The sequence below is a fragment of the Carcharhinus amblyrhynchos genome, chromosome 1 (assembly GCF_965287045.1).
Source record: "Carcharhinus amblyrhynchos chromosome 1, sCarAmb.v2.hapA, whole genome shotgun sequence".
NCBI classification, from domain to species: Eukaryota; Metazoa; Chordata; class Chondrichthyes; order Carcharhiniformes; family Carcharhinidae; genus Carcharhinus; species Carcharhinus amblyrhynchos.
In genome coordinates, this window is record NC_137324.1 from 137756172 (window position 1) to 137772304 (window position 16133).

The 16133-nt window shown below is 38.9% G+C and overlaps 1 protein-coding gene across 1 annotated transcript in view; it reads right to left on the reverse strand.

Moving 5' to 3' along the window:
- The window catches only part of abce1 (ATP-binding cassette, sub-family E (OABP), member 1), a 69820-nt gene that overhangs the window by 49835 nt on the left and 3852 nt on the right, over window positions 1–16133 (reverse strand). Inside the window, exons 2-4 of the mRNA XM_080193327.1 lie at window positions 13821–13988; window positions 8356–8441; window positions 6662–6759 (exon numbers count right to left, since the gene is read on the reverse strand). Coding sequence (XP_080049453.1) covers window positions 6662–6759; window positions 8356–8441; window positions 13821–13923 — 287 coding nt within the window. The 5' untranslated portion in view covers window positions 13924–13988. The remainder of the gene's footprint in view (window positions 1–6661; window positions 6760–8355; window positions 8442–13820; window positions 13989–16133) is intronic.

The following is a 16133-nucleotide window of genomic DNA, read 5'->3' on the forward strand; positions in this document are numbered from 1 at the left end:
ATCTCTGATCTGTTTACAGTAAGTGAATTGATAAGTGTTATGAGCAGTATCCAGGCGAGTCCCCCAATTCATTATGATTCTGGATGAGAAACACCCAACTTGTTATACTCTCAGGCAAGGAGGGATGAATACACATGAAGTCAGAGCAGTAGTAGGCCATTCAGCCCAGCGAGTTTCCTCTGCCATTCAATGAGATCTCATCTGATTTCATAAAATCATAACAGGGCAGAAGCAGCACTTCGGCCCATCAAGTCCACACTGATACATTAGAAACACCTAATCCCATCTGCCAGCACTTGGCCCATAGCCCTAAATGCTATGATGTGTCATGTGCTCATCCAGATACTTTTTAAACGATGTACAGAAACCCACCTTAATCACCCTCCCAGGCAGCACATTCCAGATTGTCTCCACCCTTTGGGTAAAAAGATTTTTCCTTACATCCCCCCTAAATCTTCTGCCACTCACCTTGAACTAAAGTCCGCTCAGCGGACAGACCCTTCAGATAAAGGGAAAGTTGTTCCTTATCCACTCTGTTCATATCTGTCAATCTTGTACATCTCGATCGGGTTGCCCCTCAGTCTTCAGTGCTTCAGTGAAAAAAACCCAAGCTTATCCAACCTCTCTTCATAACTTAAATGTTCCATCCCAGACAGCATTCTTGGTGAATCTCCTCTACACCCTCTCCAATGCAATCACATTTTTCTAATAATGTGGTGACCAGAACTGCACACAGTACTCTAACTGTGGCCTCACCAAAGTTCTATACAATTTCAACATGACTGCTCTGCTTTTGTAATCTATGCCTCGACTGATAAAGTAACATGTCCCATATGCCTTTTTCACCAGCCTAACATATCCTTCCGCTTTCAGAGATCTGTGGACAAACACACCAAAGTCCCTTTGTTCCAAAGAACTTCCAAATGTCCTACCATTCATTGAATACTTTGTCAAATTATTCCTTCCAAAGTGTATCACCTCATTCTTTTCAGGGTTAAATTCCATCTGCCACTTCGCTGCCCATTTGACTATTCCGCCTATATCATCTTGTAGCCCAAGACATTCCTCCTCACTGTTAACCACCTGTCCAATCTTTGTCATCTGCAAACCTACTAATCCTGGTCATCAATGGGATTTGATGTGATAATTCTTAACACTTTCCTGCCATATATTCATAACAATGGATTCCCTTACTGATTAAAAATTTGTCCATCACAGAGGATTCCCAAATCCGTGTTACAGCCTTCTCCACTTAAATACTCAGCTCCTTTATTCTTCCTGCCAAAATGCATCTCTTCATGTTTTCCTACATTATTTGCCATCTGCCAAGTTTTTTTATCCACTCACAATCTGCATTTCTCTGTATACTCTGGGTATCATCCTCACCACTACCTTACCATCTATTTTGTGATATCTGAAAACTTGGCAATACATTAACTTCTCTTGTCCATATCATGAATATATATTGTAAATAATTGTGGCCCCAGCACTCTACTAGTTACAGATTGCCATCCTTAAATGCCTTTCTTATCCCAACTCTGTTAGCAAATCCTCCATTCATGCTACCCCAACACCACTGGTTTGTATCATATTAAGTAATCTTTTGAGCAATATCTTATCAAATCCAAGATATCACATCTATTGGCTCCCCTCTATCCTGTGTTACCACCTCAAAGAATTCTAATAAATTTGCCAGGCATGATTTCCCCTTCACGAAACCATGCTGACTCTGCCTCATTTTATTGTATATTTCTAAATGTTCCATTGTTACATCCTTTATAATGGATTCTAACATATTCCCAATGACAGATGTTAAGCCAACAGGTCCATAGTTAGTTTTTATCTCCCTCCCTTTTTGAATAAAGGTGTTACATTGATAGTTTTCCAATCTTCCCTCTAGGACCGTTACTAATGGTGCATCCACTATCTCTGGAGCTACTTCCTATAATATCCGAGGATGCAATCCATCAGGTCCAAGGGACTTATCCGCTTTATTAGTTTTTCTAGTACTTTGTCTCTAGTGATAGTTATTGTATTTATTTTCTCCCCTCCTTCGGTACCTTAACTATTTAATATTTTTGAAATATTATTAGTATCTTCCACTTTGAATCTAATCCCAAGTATTTATTTCATCCTTCATTTTTATTTCCCAGTCCTCTGTCTGCCTCTTTTATGTTTAAAGAAGCTCTTAACGTCTGTTTTTATATTACTTACTAGTTTGTCCTAAAACTGGTTTCCCTTCAATATTCAACCTCTTCAATTGGTCACAACAAGATCACTTTAAAAAAGATGGGTGGCACACTAGTTAGCACTGCTGCGTCACAGCTCCAGGGACCTGTGTTCGATTTCTGGCTTAGGTCACTGTGTGGAGTTTGCACATTCTCCCAGTGTCTGCATGGGATTCCTCCGGGTGCTCTGGTTTCCCCCCCACAGTCCAAAGATGTGCAGGTTAGGTTGATTGGCCATGCTAAATTGCTCCCTTAATGTCCTGGGATGCATAGGCTAGAGGGATTGGCGGGGTAAATATGTGGGTTACAGGAATAGGCCTGGATGGGACTGTTGTCGGTGCAGATCCGATGGACCAAATGGCCTTCTCCTTCCTTGTGGATATCTTTTCCCAGTACAAATGTATTCATGTTTTAAAAGAAGCCAATTTAACTAGGCTTTCTTGAATTAAGGAGTTTATTAATTGCTAAAAAAAAGGAACACATACACATACAGATTAGAAAAGAGAAAAGAGTCCAAAAGTAAAAGTTAAAAAAATGAAGCAGTTTTTGGCTTGTCTGGGAGGAGTGGATGGTGAAATGCTGTAGTCATTAAGTTGGATGACTTAAATAGCGCTGACCTTCGCAGTTGAGCAATTCGTTTGGAGAATCTTAGTTTTGCAGGGTTGTCTTCTTTCCTTTTTGACAGTGGTTTTGCGGACTTGTGACTTGCTTCCAGCATTGGAAAGACTTTTGTTTACCTGCCAGAACTTAGTAGATGCTTTTCAGCTGTGACCTTCACAGCACACACTAGCATAGTAGAACTAGAACACCTGACTAGTACACAGAGATCAGTGTTGTAGTTTGTTTTAGTTAAACTCTTTTTCTAGTGTATTCCTGAAAGGGCAAAAATACAAACATGCATTTTTCCCAGGACTACTTTCTTTCAACTCACATCATGTCCACAGACTGAGATATAACTCACAGGAGGTGGTTTCTGCTGAGATAATAATCAGTCTCTATCACCTCTACAGGAGATTACAGTTAATTTGCATTGCATCTCTTCCTTCCAAGTGTCTCTGTCTGAACAAGTGCAACATTTCATTCTCTCTCAACTACTTGTCAAGTGTAATCCACAGAGATTTTCCAGCAAGTGGTTACTTTACAGTCATACAATTTTTGCTTGTAATGTCCTTTTTGTTAGAAAACAAAGCTTATTAAAAGTTCAATATGTCCATAAGCAATTTGGGGCTTTGATCCATTACCATGACAATGGATTTTAACCAATGCTAGATATAAAATGAAGTAGGGTTTGGGGACGGAAAGGGGATGTGATACAAGGAAGTGATCTGAGATGGCCTTTGCTATGATCAATACGATGGGACTAGCAAGACCACCTGAGGCATAACAATGTGACTGGCAATGAAAGTGGGTTGAGAGCGATTTAGGGATGTTAATAGGGTAGAGAACTTAAGAGGAGTGAGAACATTGATGTGATGAAGGTTGAAATCACAGAGGATGAGATGCCATTTGTGCAGAGCTGAGGGAGACAAACAATTAAAAAATTGTCTTTGGGAATGATTTTGAAAGGTGAGCCTTTTGAAGGATACCAAGAGGGGTATGGAGGCTTTTCTATGAGGAAGTCAAGCCTGGGGTGACAGTAAGAGAACAGGAAGGTTGAGGAGCTCTGAAGGGGTCAGGAACTGAAAGGCAAAGAACCTGAGATTGGGAAAGTGAAAAGAGGTATGACAATAGAGAGGAGTCTTGAATGGGTAAAGAGAATAGTAATAAAAATCAACTGATTTCATCTGGAGTGCAGCCAAAGTGCACACACAAATACACTTAGGGAAAGTTCAAGTTACCTGAACATAAAAATTTTGATACATTACATAAAACTTGACACTAAATAGGACATAGAAAAACAATAAGTTTTTATCACCACCAAAAGTTATTTTATCACCACCCTTTATTTACTCTTAGTGCTTCGTGTTGACAAATTGCAAAACATCATACACAATATACTTGGTCCCCAGTAGTAACAAAACTGCCAATAAACCAACTGTCAGCCCACAGGTAATGTATAGAACCTTACTGAATCATATATCCCACCAAATATTAAAGCTTTTCACAAGCAAAGCCCACAAACTTAACTAAAGTTGTGTCTGTGTAAGTAACTTCCTCTCTGCAAATTCAGTTGGCAAATACACTAGTTACTGGTCTATTCTGGTTTCATGATGCTCAATGAGCAAAAACAGTTCAGGTGATTAATTCTACCCAGTGCTATATTTTAGGAAATACTAAGCAGTTCATACAAGGTATGAAATTGAATCCTTCGTAATGCTTTAATTGACTGCATTAGTGAGCTTTACTTTTAAGAACGGCAAAACTAATATTCACAAGTCTACTGCATATTAATGCCCGATATAAACCAATCCCAAAAATTGTACTTGATAAAGTCAAATTCATCTCAAGCTGTGACTTAACAATTCATCAGACTGATTTCAAAGACTTTTTTGTTTTTTTGATGGAACAGAATTAATTATTTAGAAATGCATATACACACTATGATGTATAATCACTAAGTTGGCTCACTTAACGTCATTTCAGTTGAACTTAGTTCATTCTTTAGGGCCCGTTTTCCAATTTCTGCTGCATTTTCTTTTTACATCATCACCTTGCGCGATGCATGCCATTTTCATCACGCCCATTGTGTTGTCATCAGCATTGTGTTGTCATCAGCATTGTGTTTTCATCATTCGTCGGCCTATTATTCAAAGGAAGTTGGGTCCTTTGATTCGATTGGCGTCATTGTGAAGAAAGTGAGATGTTGATGTGTTTGATATATTTTTTAAATGGTGCAAAGTTCTGAAGAAAGATTATCCAAACCAACAGATTTTTTTTTGGAAGCAAGAAGTTGAAGTCAGGGCTGCTCATTTCTGTGAAGAAAAGGGCAATTTTTTGAATTGGCAAGCTGATTTCAACTTTAGAGCCCCAGGAATACCTGCTGTGGATAAGGCACGGAAACTATTCTGAAGTCTGTGGGAGATTTATTTGCTACTCAGCACAGGTAAAATTGCTTTCCTTGTCGTGGGGCTTATTTGGGTGAAAAATACAGGTGCACAGTACTTAGCCTGACTAATTCTATAGCCAACAAGCTCAACACTGAGGTGCTAAATTACTCAAAGTAACCTCCCCTAAAAAGATTCAGGCGTTTCCTCAAAGCATCCTTGAAGAATCAGAGGTTTTCACCAACAATACTGACTGATCAAAATGAAGAAAGGTTCAGGAAGGCCGAAACAGTGAAACTTTTGACAGGGCCACGCAGAGGCTAAGTCAAGGCTGTGGACAGAATGCAGAACCAAAACTGACCCTCCAAGAAACACCTGCCCATGTGACAGCTTCTGGAGAATGTACCTTGGACATCAGCCATCTCAAAATCCAAACCGGAGTGGTCTGGTCACAACAAACCCAAGTGACTGCCTATGGCAGATTGATGAGTGTTACTTAATTTATATGTATACATTATTCTTTTATATTTAAGTGATTCACTTCAGTGATTTACTTTAAATGCAAGTTATTTCAGCTACAAATGTACAGTACTACACACGTATTTCAACGTGAATGTTAATCTTTTCAGGCAAGAAATGTCCAATGAAACTGAACGCTGGCTTTAACTTTGATTCCTATGAGAAGCCATGATTCACTTAAAATTGTTTGTTCATCCAGCAGTAAGACTCCTCCAATAGTAAGCAATAATGAACCAAAAAAAACTTCACAAAGTAATGGTTTAATTAAAAAAACTTCATTACACAATCACTTGGGCCATGTCCTGGGCCACAAATGCTCTCTTCCCAATCTCCATCTGCTTCCCATTGCTACCTGGTTAGCTGACCAGAGCATTTTGCCATTGGTTATACTGTAACATTGGTTCACTTAAAATTTGCAATTTTCAAGAACACAACCACAACTTGGAGAGTAGTTGCTAAATAAAATATTTAATACATAATGCAAGAACCATAGATTCCACAGAAAGAGGCCATTCAGACCAGTTAGTCTGCACTCCTAAACCCTCCTAAAGAGCACCCTGCCCAGCCCCTTCCCTCTATCCCATCCCTGTAACTCTGTGCATTTACCATGGCTAATCCCTTTAACCTACACATCTTTGGACACCAAGAACAATTTAGCATGGATAATCCACCTAACCAGTTCTCAAAAACTGCCAAGTGATTCTCAAAGCTCTTCATTTTCTCCACACCATTACTTATGATCTTTCCAGATGAGAAATGTCCAAAGCAACCCAATCTAGCTTTAACATTGATTCCTATGGGAAGCCATGATTGACATGTGATTTTCAGTAACAAAACAAATTTAAGTGAAAAGTTAAAATATCTACTACATTACACTTTCAAAAGCTGGCAAGCGATTATCAAAGCTCTCAAACTTTTCAACACCGTTACCTGTGAAGCTTGAAGGAGTTTGCACAGTATCTATGGGTTGTCTCTTTAGCCAAGTTGCTAGGCAAGTTAACAATTGATAAAGCCCCAAAAGGGCATTTCTGAAATAGGAAACAGAAAACTAAATAATTAATAAAATGATCGTATCACATTACCTTCAATTGATTACTGGTTACACAACCAAAATTAAAGCTATTTTGCCTACTAAATAAACAATTCCTAGAAAGTTCCAGAACAAATGCAACATTTTGCAAGAATTTTAAAAAGGAATATACTAGCTACAATCTAAGAATGCAGAAAACATCAATTAAATCTATTACCACTATAATTTTTTTCCCTATTCTTACCCTAACTATTCAAACTATGTAAATATTGCCACCTTCCCTTTTATAAAATGCAGGATGAGGAACTTTTAATCTCATCCCAGAAATCCACAGTATTGAGAGAAGGGGGTGGCATTGAGGAAATCATTGAAAGGATTGCAAGAAACATCTACAAACGTTATCAACTAGAAGGGTCCTTTTTATATTTAACGTTCGGTAGCCTTTGCTTTATCCAGTGGTTTTAGCCATTTTCCAATGTCATGTGGCATGAACTGAATTGGCTGAAGACTGGCATCTATGTGGTTGGGGAGTTCAGGAAGAGACTAAAATCAATTATCCACTTGTCATTTACTGTCTGAAGATAGTTGCAAATGTTCGTGGAACCTCATCTTCCAATTAGCTGTTTAATAGTTTACACCATTCATAATTGGGTATGGCAGGACTGTAGAGCTTTGGTCTAATCCATTGGCTGTGGGATCATTTTGCTCCGTCCATTATATGCTGCTTCTGCTGTTTAGCATGCATGTAATCCTGTGCAGCAGTTTCACCAGTTCAACACTTGCAGCAAGTGGTTAGGATTTACCGGAGTATGGTGAAGGCAGTTTCAAATTGAGGCATTCAAGAGGGAATTGGACTATCTGAAAAGGAAGAACGTGTAGGGCGAATGAGAAGGCGAGGAGTGACTCTGAATTGCTTTTTCATGGAGCCAGAGGCATGATGGGCCAAATGACTTTCTTTCATGATGTAACCATTCTATGATTCATTGCCCACCAAATACTATTAGTATTTGTGTACTTTATATTGTCATTTGATATTTATCAGATGACATAGCACTGTAAATTGAATTAGTATTAATTATAAATTGCATTAACTGCTTCAATGCTCAGCTGTTAAATACAGCGAGTATCTGAGCTTTACTGACCAAGTAGTTGGAGGTTCAATCTCCGATCTATGCTGAGCTAGCCAATTTTGCCTGGGGAGCAATCTGAAGATAACAATTGGCCTGTGGTTCTGAGATAGAGAGAGGATACATCAGCTAGAGACTTTACCCTGGGTAACCAATGACTGCACTTGGTGTGCTGTGGTATTAGTGCACAGACCCACAAAGAAAATGTTCAATTTAATCACAAAATTATGCCACTCAGTGAACATCATAGAGGATGAATGAACATGGGCATATCTTGCGTGGCTCTGACACCTGGTTACGTTTCTAGCTCATAAAATAGAAAAAAAACAAAACAATAAGATCAAGTTGATGCAAACCAGGTATAGAATCAAAGGTCAGTAAGGTGCTATGCTACATTTATGTTATACTTTCGAGAACAACACACCACCACCCTTCCCATCCGGAAAGAAATACATAGAATGCCTTACCTTAATGCAAATACCACAACCAATACAGAGAGTTTCTGAAATCCAGGCGATTTTACTCTGAGCAGTAACTTCAATACAAAGCTTTCCTGCAAGAAGACCATTTGAATGGCACCATTTAAATTTTCTGAAGTGGTACTTAACAGGAATGTTTTTACAATTTAGTAACTTACTAAAAACTTGGCACACATTTGAAGTATGGCTTTGAGAAAGCCAGTCACTGTTAGCACAGTTTTATGGCGAAACTCATCCAAGTCAGAGGGGCAGGAGTTCAAGCTCCACTCCCAATAAATGACCACATAGCCTATGTTGAGACATTGTGCTGAACTGGGGGAAATAATGCATTGTTAGAAGTAGAGGCTTTTGGACAAAATATTAAGTGGAGGTGCCATCTACCTTTGTGGTGAACAGTCCCATTTCAATAGCTGAAGAGAAGGACAGATGTTCTGGCGCACTGTTCAAAATTTACTCCTTCAACTAAAACCAGATTTAGTGGTCATATTTTAATTTAATTGTTTAAGGGACCAAATCATTTGTAAATTTGCTGTTCATTTGCTCACATAAATAATTTATTGGCTGCAAAGTGCTTTAGGATGACCAGAGATCCTGAAAGATACCATTTAAATGCAATTCAACACTTCATGTCAGACAATGGCCACAGCTAAACCAACAAGTGAGTAGACCAAGTTCATTCAGTGAATTGAATGGTCCAAAAATTGCAGTCAATTTGTTCGGATTGAAGAAAATAGAACATGGTTAAAGACCTCGGTGCAAAATACATGGAGGCATGGGTGAATTTACTGCCAAAATATGACAGGTAGCTCACGAGAAAGCAAAATCCAGGGTGGTAATTTCCAGAAAGGTCACCCTCATACAAGATTATTTTATACTAAGACTACTTCAATAATCTGAAGGTATCTTGTTGAGATTGGGAAAATATGTAGTTTGAACGGAGGAGCATCAACAAAGGAGAGGTAGATTCTGAGAGGAGCTCCTCACCCAATCACAGATTTTGTCTCTCCAATCTGAGGTTCCCGCCCCTTCTTGCTGTTCCGCCAAAGATAGAATCTGTGTTTGGAAGAGCTGGAGCAGCCAAATGGGAAAGACTGGAGAACTGAAAGCAAAATCTTTTCCTTGGGTTGAAGAGAAGGAGAAATAGAGGTAAAAAAATTCTCTGAAAAGCAGAATCTCAGAACTTGAGAGTCAATTGATAGCTGACATATTTCTTTTACATTTTTTGAACTACATACGTTTGAACAAGTCTTTGGGAGCTGTATATTTTTGAGTGGTGGAGGTGCCAGTTTGTGGATGCAGAAATGAATCTTTAAATATAAACAGATAATCGCCTCATCATCCCACTCCCTGGTACGACAACCTTCCTATTTTAAATATGAAAGGTAGAGAAAAAAATCAAGATCTCAGCACTGCCATCGACAGACTCAAAGGAGAGAGGGAAGCCAGGATGGCAGCAGATCCAGTGCAAGGAATTAAGAGATAAAAAATATGAGAGGGAGGGGGAAGGGAGTGAGGACATGAAAGAGAGAGACACAAAAAAAACTGAGGAAGGAAAGAAACGGGAGGCACCTAAGGACAAGAGGGTTAAGGTCTGGGCAACATTGCTCACTTTTTAAAGACAGTTTATTTAATTTATTCACATATAATTTCCCAATTTTAAAAACTTTAATAAAGTGAGAGAATTCATTTTTTGGGACTCTTAGGCTTTTTAAGTGTTTCTGCTATGACATGTTTGTCTGGAAGCTTTTGAGTGATTATTTTGGTGCAAGTGTTGCCTTGATTAAAAAAGTTTTGACATGTAGGAAAAAGAGAGTCCAGTCGATCCAGAAGAGCCTGACTTTCTGGACCTCGAGTTTGCTTTGTCAGCCACTGTAGCAGAATGATAGGAAGGGACAGGGGATAGTAGTGGTGAATGAAGGAACACTGTTCAATTGTTGTTAGTTTCTTGACCGTCTATCCAGCACAGGGTCTCTAGGCTCTACCCACCATCTTCATATTAAACCATTTGCCCACCTCCCTGCAACGGTGCTACTCATTTAAAATATCTGGCAAAAAAGTCTACCACTATAGATACCCAAATTATAAAACAAGAAAATGGATAAAAATTGCATTGCTTTCATAGAGTCATAAAAACCCTACAGTGCAGAATGGGCCAAATGGCCTCTTCAAGGCTGCACCAACCACAATCACACCCAGGCCCTACCCTGTATCCTTACATATTTACCCACTAATCCCTCTTATGCATCTCAGGACACTAAGGGGCAATTTTAGCATGGCCAATCAACCTAACTTGCACATTTTGGACTGTGGAAGGAACCAGAGTACCCAGAGGAAACCCATGCAGACACAAGGAGAATGTGCAAACACCACACAGACAATGACCCAAGCTGGGAATCGAACCCAGGTCCCTGGAGCTGTGAAGCAGCAGTGCTAACAACTGTGCTACCGTGCTGCTCAGTTTAGAATAAATGAATGCTCCTGGGTACATATGGATAACAAGTGAAAATTTGCCATCAAGTACACCCACTCATAGGACTGTCCGTATCAATGTGATAAATACTTCCCCTAAAAATGTTCCAAAGATAGAGCATGGAATATACACTCCAGAATAAAGGGATATAAAACATGCATGAGAATAAAAAGATTAAAAAACAAGCAGCGTCAGAGCTCATAAAACAACTATTCCCGTGCTTGCACCACATGACCCTCTATCTTTTAATGGACTCTTTAGCTTCAAGGAGCGCACACCGCTACCACCAAAATTAAAACTTGGTCCCAAAAGTTAAAAGGCTTGGGAAGATGGTAGTGGTAATATTATTGGACTAGTAATCCTTTAGGAGCACAGACACCATGGCAGCTACAGGAATTTAAATTTAATTAATAAATCTGGAACATAAAGCTCACCTCAGTAACAGTGGCCTTGACGATTATCATTGATTGTTATAAAAACCCATATGTTTCACTAATATTCTTTAAGGAAGGAAATCTGCTATTGTATCTGGGCTGGCCAACATGCGACTTCAGACCCACTGGAACGTGGTCAACTTTTAACTGCTCTCACAGGCAATTCAGGCCACATGTGCTGACCTTGCCATCAGTGCTCATGTTCCACGAGAAAATATATTTAAAAAATCAAGGTATTCAGAGGGGGTGTTATGAAGCTTCACCATAATAACACTGGCGATGATTCAAGGAGAGAAGAGCAGGTTTTGCAACACAGTGGTAGCATGCCTACTTCTGGACCAGAAGCTCCAGGCTCAAGTCCAACAGCAGGACTTAATCACAGAAGGAGCATTTATAGCAGTTCAAAAGGAAGATTCTCGAGCTGATCATCATCCAGCACTATTCCCCAACTCAAAAAACAGTACGGTCTGAAAACATGCTAAAGAAAGAGCTACAGTTAGATGACCTTATTTTACATTCCCTTCAGCACAAAAGATTAAGGGGGCAATTTAATCAAACTGTCCAAAATATTAAAATGATTCAATAGGCTGGATAAGGAGAAGCTATTTACCCTGTTAAGCGTCAAGAATATGGGAACATGGATTTTAAAACTAGAGCTAGACCACTTAAAAAAGGAAAGCAGGAAGCACTTGCTCATCAAGATCCTTTCACCCATCCTCCTGCTTGTGCACCAACACTGGCTCCTATAAACCAATTTTAAAATTATTATCCTTGTTACCCAACCTATCCATGGCCTCACCCCGCCATCATTCTGTAATTTCCTTCAATCCACTAATTCTCTATTATCTACACCCCTCTAACTCTGGTCTCTTAAGTGCACACCAACATCCAACCAAATATAATAGCAAATTATGGCATTTGCTAAAATCCAAAACAAAATTAGAAAACGCTGGAAAACCTCAACAGGTCTGACAGCATCTGTGGAGAGAAAATACAGACAATTTTTTGAGTCTGGATTACCCTTCGTCAAAGCTAGGAGGAAAGAAAATGAGATGAGATTTATACTATTGGGGGGAGGGTCTGTAATTGGACAAAGGAAATGTAAATTGTGATGATGGGAACTGAGACAGGTGCTAAAAGTGTCTTTTAAGTGATCGGAATGTGTGAATGGCAGAACAAAAGTACAGATTGTTAAGAACTACCTGAGGAACGTAGCAGTTGCTCTGAAAGGGGAGTTTGGAGGCAAGTTGGAGAGCAAGATTGGAGAGGTGGAATAGAATAAAAGGTGATTTAAAAAATGAATAAGGTGAAAAAAAAGAAATGAATTAAAATAAATGGTGGAGGGAGAGTTCATGCTCTGGAGTTGTTGAACTCAATGTTCAGTCCAGAAAGCTGTAAAGCACCCAAAAGATCAGGTGCTGTTCCTCCTATTTGCATTGCCGTTCACTAGAACACTGAAAAAAGGCTGAAGACAGACATGTATGGAGATGCCTGCGTTGGACTGGGATAAACACAGTAAGAAGTCTCACAACACCAGGTTAAAGTCCAACAGGTTTATTTGGTAGCAAACGCCACTAGCTTTCAGAACGCTGCTCCTTCGTCAGGTGAGTGGCTCCACTCACCTGATGAAGGAGCAACGCTCCGAAAGCTAGTGGCATTTGCTACCAAATAAATCTGTTGGTCTTTAACCTGGTGTTGTGAGGCTTCTTACTATGGACAGACATGTGGACAGGAGAGCTGGTATGTTGGAGGGGCAACCAACAGGAAGGTCTGGGTCTTGCTTGTGGATGTGCCAGAGGTGTTCTGCGAAGCCATCACGCAGTCTTTCATTTGGCCTCTCCAAAGTAGACTGCATTGGGAGCAGCGAATGCAATAGACCAGATTCAATAGACCTGCTTCACCAGAAACGCGTGTTTGGGCCCTGGGATGGTGAGCAGAAAGGAGGTAAAGGGGCAGGTGTTACACCTTCTATGATTGCATGGGAAGGTGCCGTAGGCAGAAAGTGAGGTGTAGGAGTGGACCAGAGAGAACAGTCCCTGTGCAATGTTGGCAGGGAGAGGGGAAGATGGATAACTTGCAATATTTTTTCCCTAAATTCTCTCTCTACCTCACTTTCTTTTAAGATGTACTTTAGTACTTAACCTTTCTGACAAAACCTTTGGTCATCTGCCTTAATTGTGCTTAATGTGATTAGGTATCAAATTTTGATTTATAATGTTATTGTGAAGCACATTGGGATGTTTTGTTACACATAGGAGGTGCTAAATAAATACGAGTTGTCTTTATTGGAAACAAAACATGTGTTTATACTCCCTTCATCTCTAATGCTTTTTAAAGTGCTTAACAATAATTCTTTAAAAATGCAAGATTTTTCTTAATATATTATGAATCCAGTGAACAAAACTTTCAAAGGATAGAGTACTAAACAACAAATTGATCTCACCACTTAAACAAACATAAGATGTTAGTAAGCCAATATATATCAGAGATTCACAAAACATTGCTTGCTTATTTTCTTATAACCATGCAATAAAAACAAAACTACTTACCCATTCGAACCACTGGACAGCTCTTCTTGCATTCTTGACGACATTTCTTTGGCTTACATTTATCATGGCTGACAATGGCAATTCTTGTTAGCTTATCTGCCATCTTGCCTCATAAAGCTTATATCTTAACCAAAAATGGTTTGTATCATGCCAGACAGAACATACGATCTAAAAAAAAGTCAATCAGAACAACCACACAGTTACAAGACAAAATCTTACTGGTGTCATTGTTAATAACTAAACATGCTACCAAAAATTTCAAATATAATGAATAATCCTGAAGATACAGAAAAACAACAAGAGACATTTTCTTAAAAGCAAACTGGATATGCTAATTTGAAGTTTTAAAAATGTCTATAGTAAAATCGCAGTATTTTGTAGTGCAATAAAATTCAATTACAAAAAAAACACTGTACAGCCCGATATTTAATCTGTTCAACTGATACATTGTCAATTACAAATATTCAAATTCAACAATATCTTGACATAGACATGTACAAAATATAAATTGTAATGTTAGAATTTTAAATCAAAAAACATGTAAGTGAACACATTAAGTTGTGCTTAAATCACTTACGATTTGGATTTTGGAATCAAAAATACACCAAATTGGAGCAGACAATGCTAAGAAAGACTGAGACAAATTACAGGACATAATAAATTTGAAAATAATTTGCAAGTGGAAGTTCAACACAAATAAATGAGGCATTACATTTTATGAGGAAAATAGGAAGATAATCTTTTTCTTGAATATTATAAATAGGATAGCGAGATACTGGAACAGGTACAGAGAAGATGTACAAGAATATCAGAAATGAGCGGGTATACATATCAGGAAGGGATTTACAGGATGAGGTCTCTCCTCTCGAGTAAAGAAGGATGTAGGATATGTTTTCTCTTTTGAGGAAGACCCTAACTTGTTACGAATACCTAAATTGTTATCAATATAAGATGGTCACTAACCAATTGAAAATTCAAAAGCAATTTCTTCAGCCGAAGGTAACAATATGGAACTCATGACGCGGAGATGCTGGCATTAGGCTGGGTTGGGTACAGTAAGAAGTCTCACAACCCCAGGTTAAAGTCCAACAACTTTATTTGGAAACATGAGCTTTCGGAGTGCTGCTCTCACCTGATGAAGGAGCAGCATTTTGAAAGCTTGTGATTCCAAATAAACCTGCTGAACTTGTAACTCTCAATCACAGGGAGTGGTTGAAGCAAACTGTACGTAAATTTAAGGAAAACTAGTCAAGCATGTGAAGGTGAAGGGAATAAAGGGGTACAATGTTAGATTTACACGAGAAAAGATGGGAAGAGGCTTGGGTGAAGTGCCTATTTGGATTTGTTGGGCCAAATAGTCTGTTTCCATGCCATGAATTCTACCTAATTCCACTTATAAAATCTGTCAACAGAAGGCAGTAACCATATCCAAATACTTCAAACTAATTAATGGGACATATTGAAAATAGTTACTTGTTAGAGGCACCATAGCAATTTTTTGCAATAAATGTTTTCCAGCATAATTTTGTCATTTCTACTTTCATAAATGAGATCTGATAAATTAATTGTTTTGTATGAATAAATTGGCTGAGTGTAAACAAATACTGTATAAAGTAGTACTGCTTTTAAAAACTAGGAAGTAACAAAGGGCAGCACAGTCACTATGCCATTGTAATAATATAACTGGGCTAATAATTCAAAAATGCCAATTAATGCTCCAGGGACACAATTTCATCCCCATCACAGCAGGTGGCAGAATTTAAATTCAATTAATTCATAAATTTGGAATAAAAAGTTGGCATCAGTCATCATAATCATAAATATACCAAACTGTCTTAAAACCCATCTGGGTTACCAATGCCCTTCAAGGAAGGGAATCTTTATCTGGTGTGGCTTACATGTAATGGTAAACCCATTGTAACATGTTGGCACTTAACAGCCCTCTGAAATGGCCTATCAAGCATTTCAATTGCATCAAACCACATAGGTAAAGTTTAATAAGGATAAGGCAGGGCAGATCACCCAGCACTGACCAGGCAACAGAAACAACATCCAGTTGGCCCTGCAAAGCTCTTCCCACTGACATCTGGCACCATTGCCAAAACTGGGAAAGGTGTCTCACAGATTATTCAAGCAACAGCCTGAGGTTATACTTACAGAATAATTCATTACAGCCAATGTTCTAGGCTCTACCTCGGGGTGCCCATTTTCACCAGCAAGATGGATTCACCAGAAGTTGTGGTACAGTGGTATACATCTGTAAAGGTGCGACCCTGACAGTCCTCAACATTGACTCTGGACCTCATGACGTCA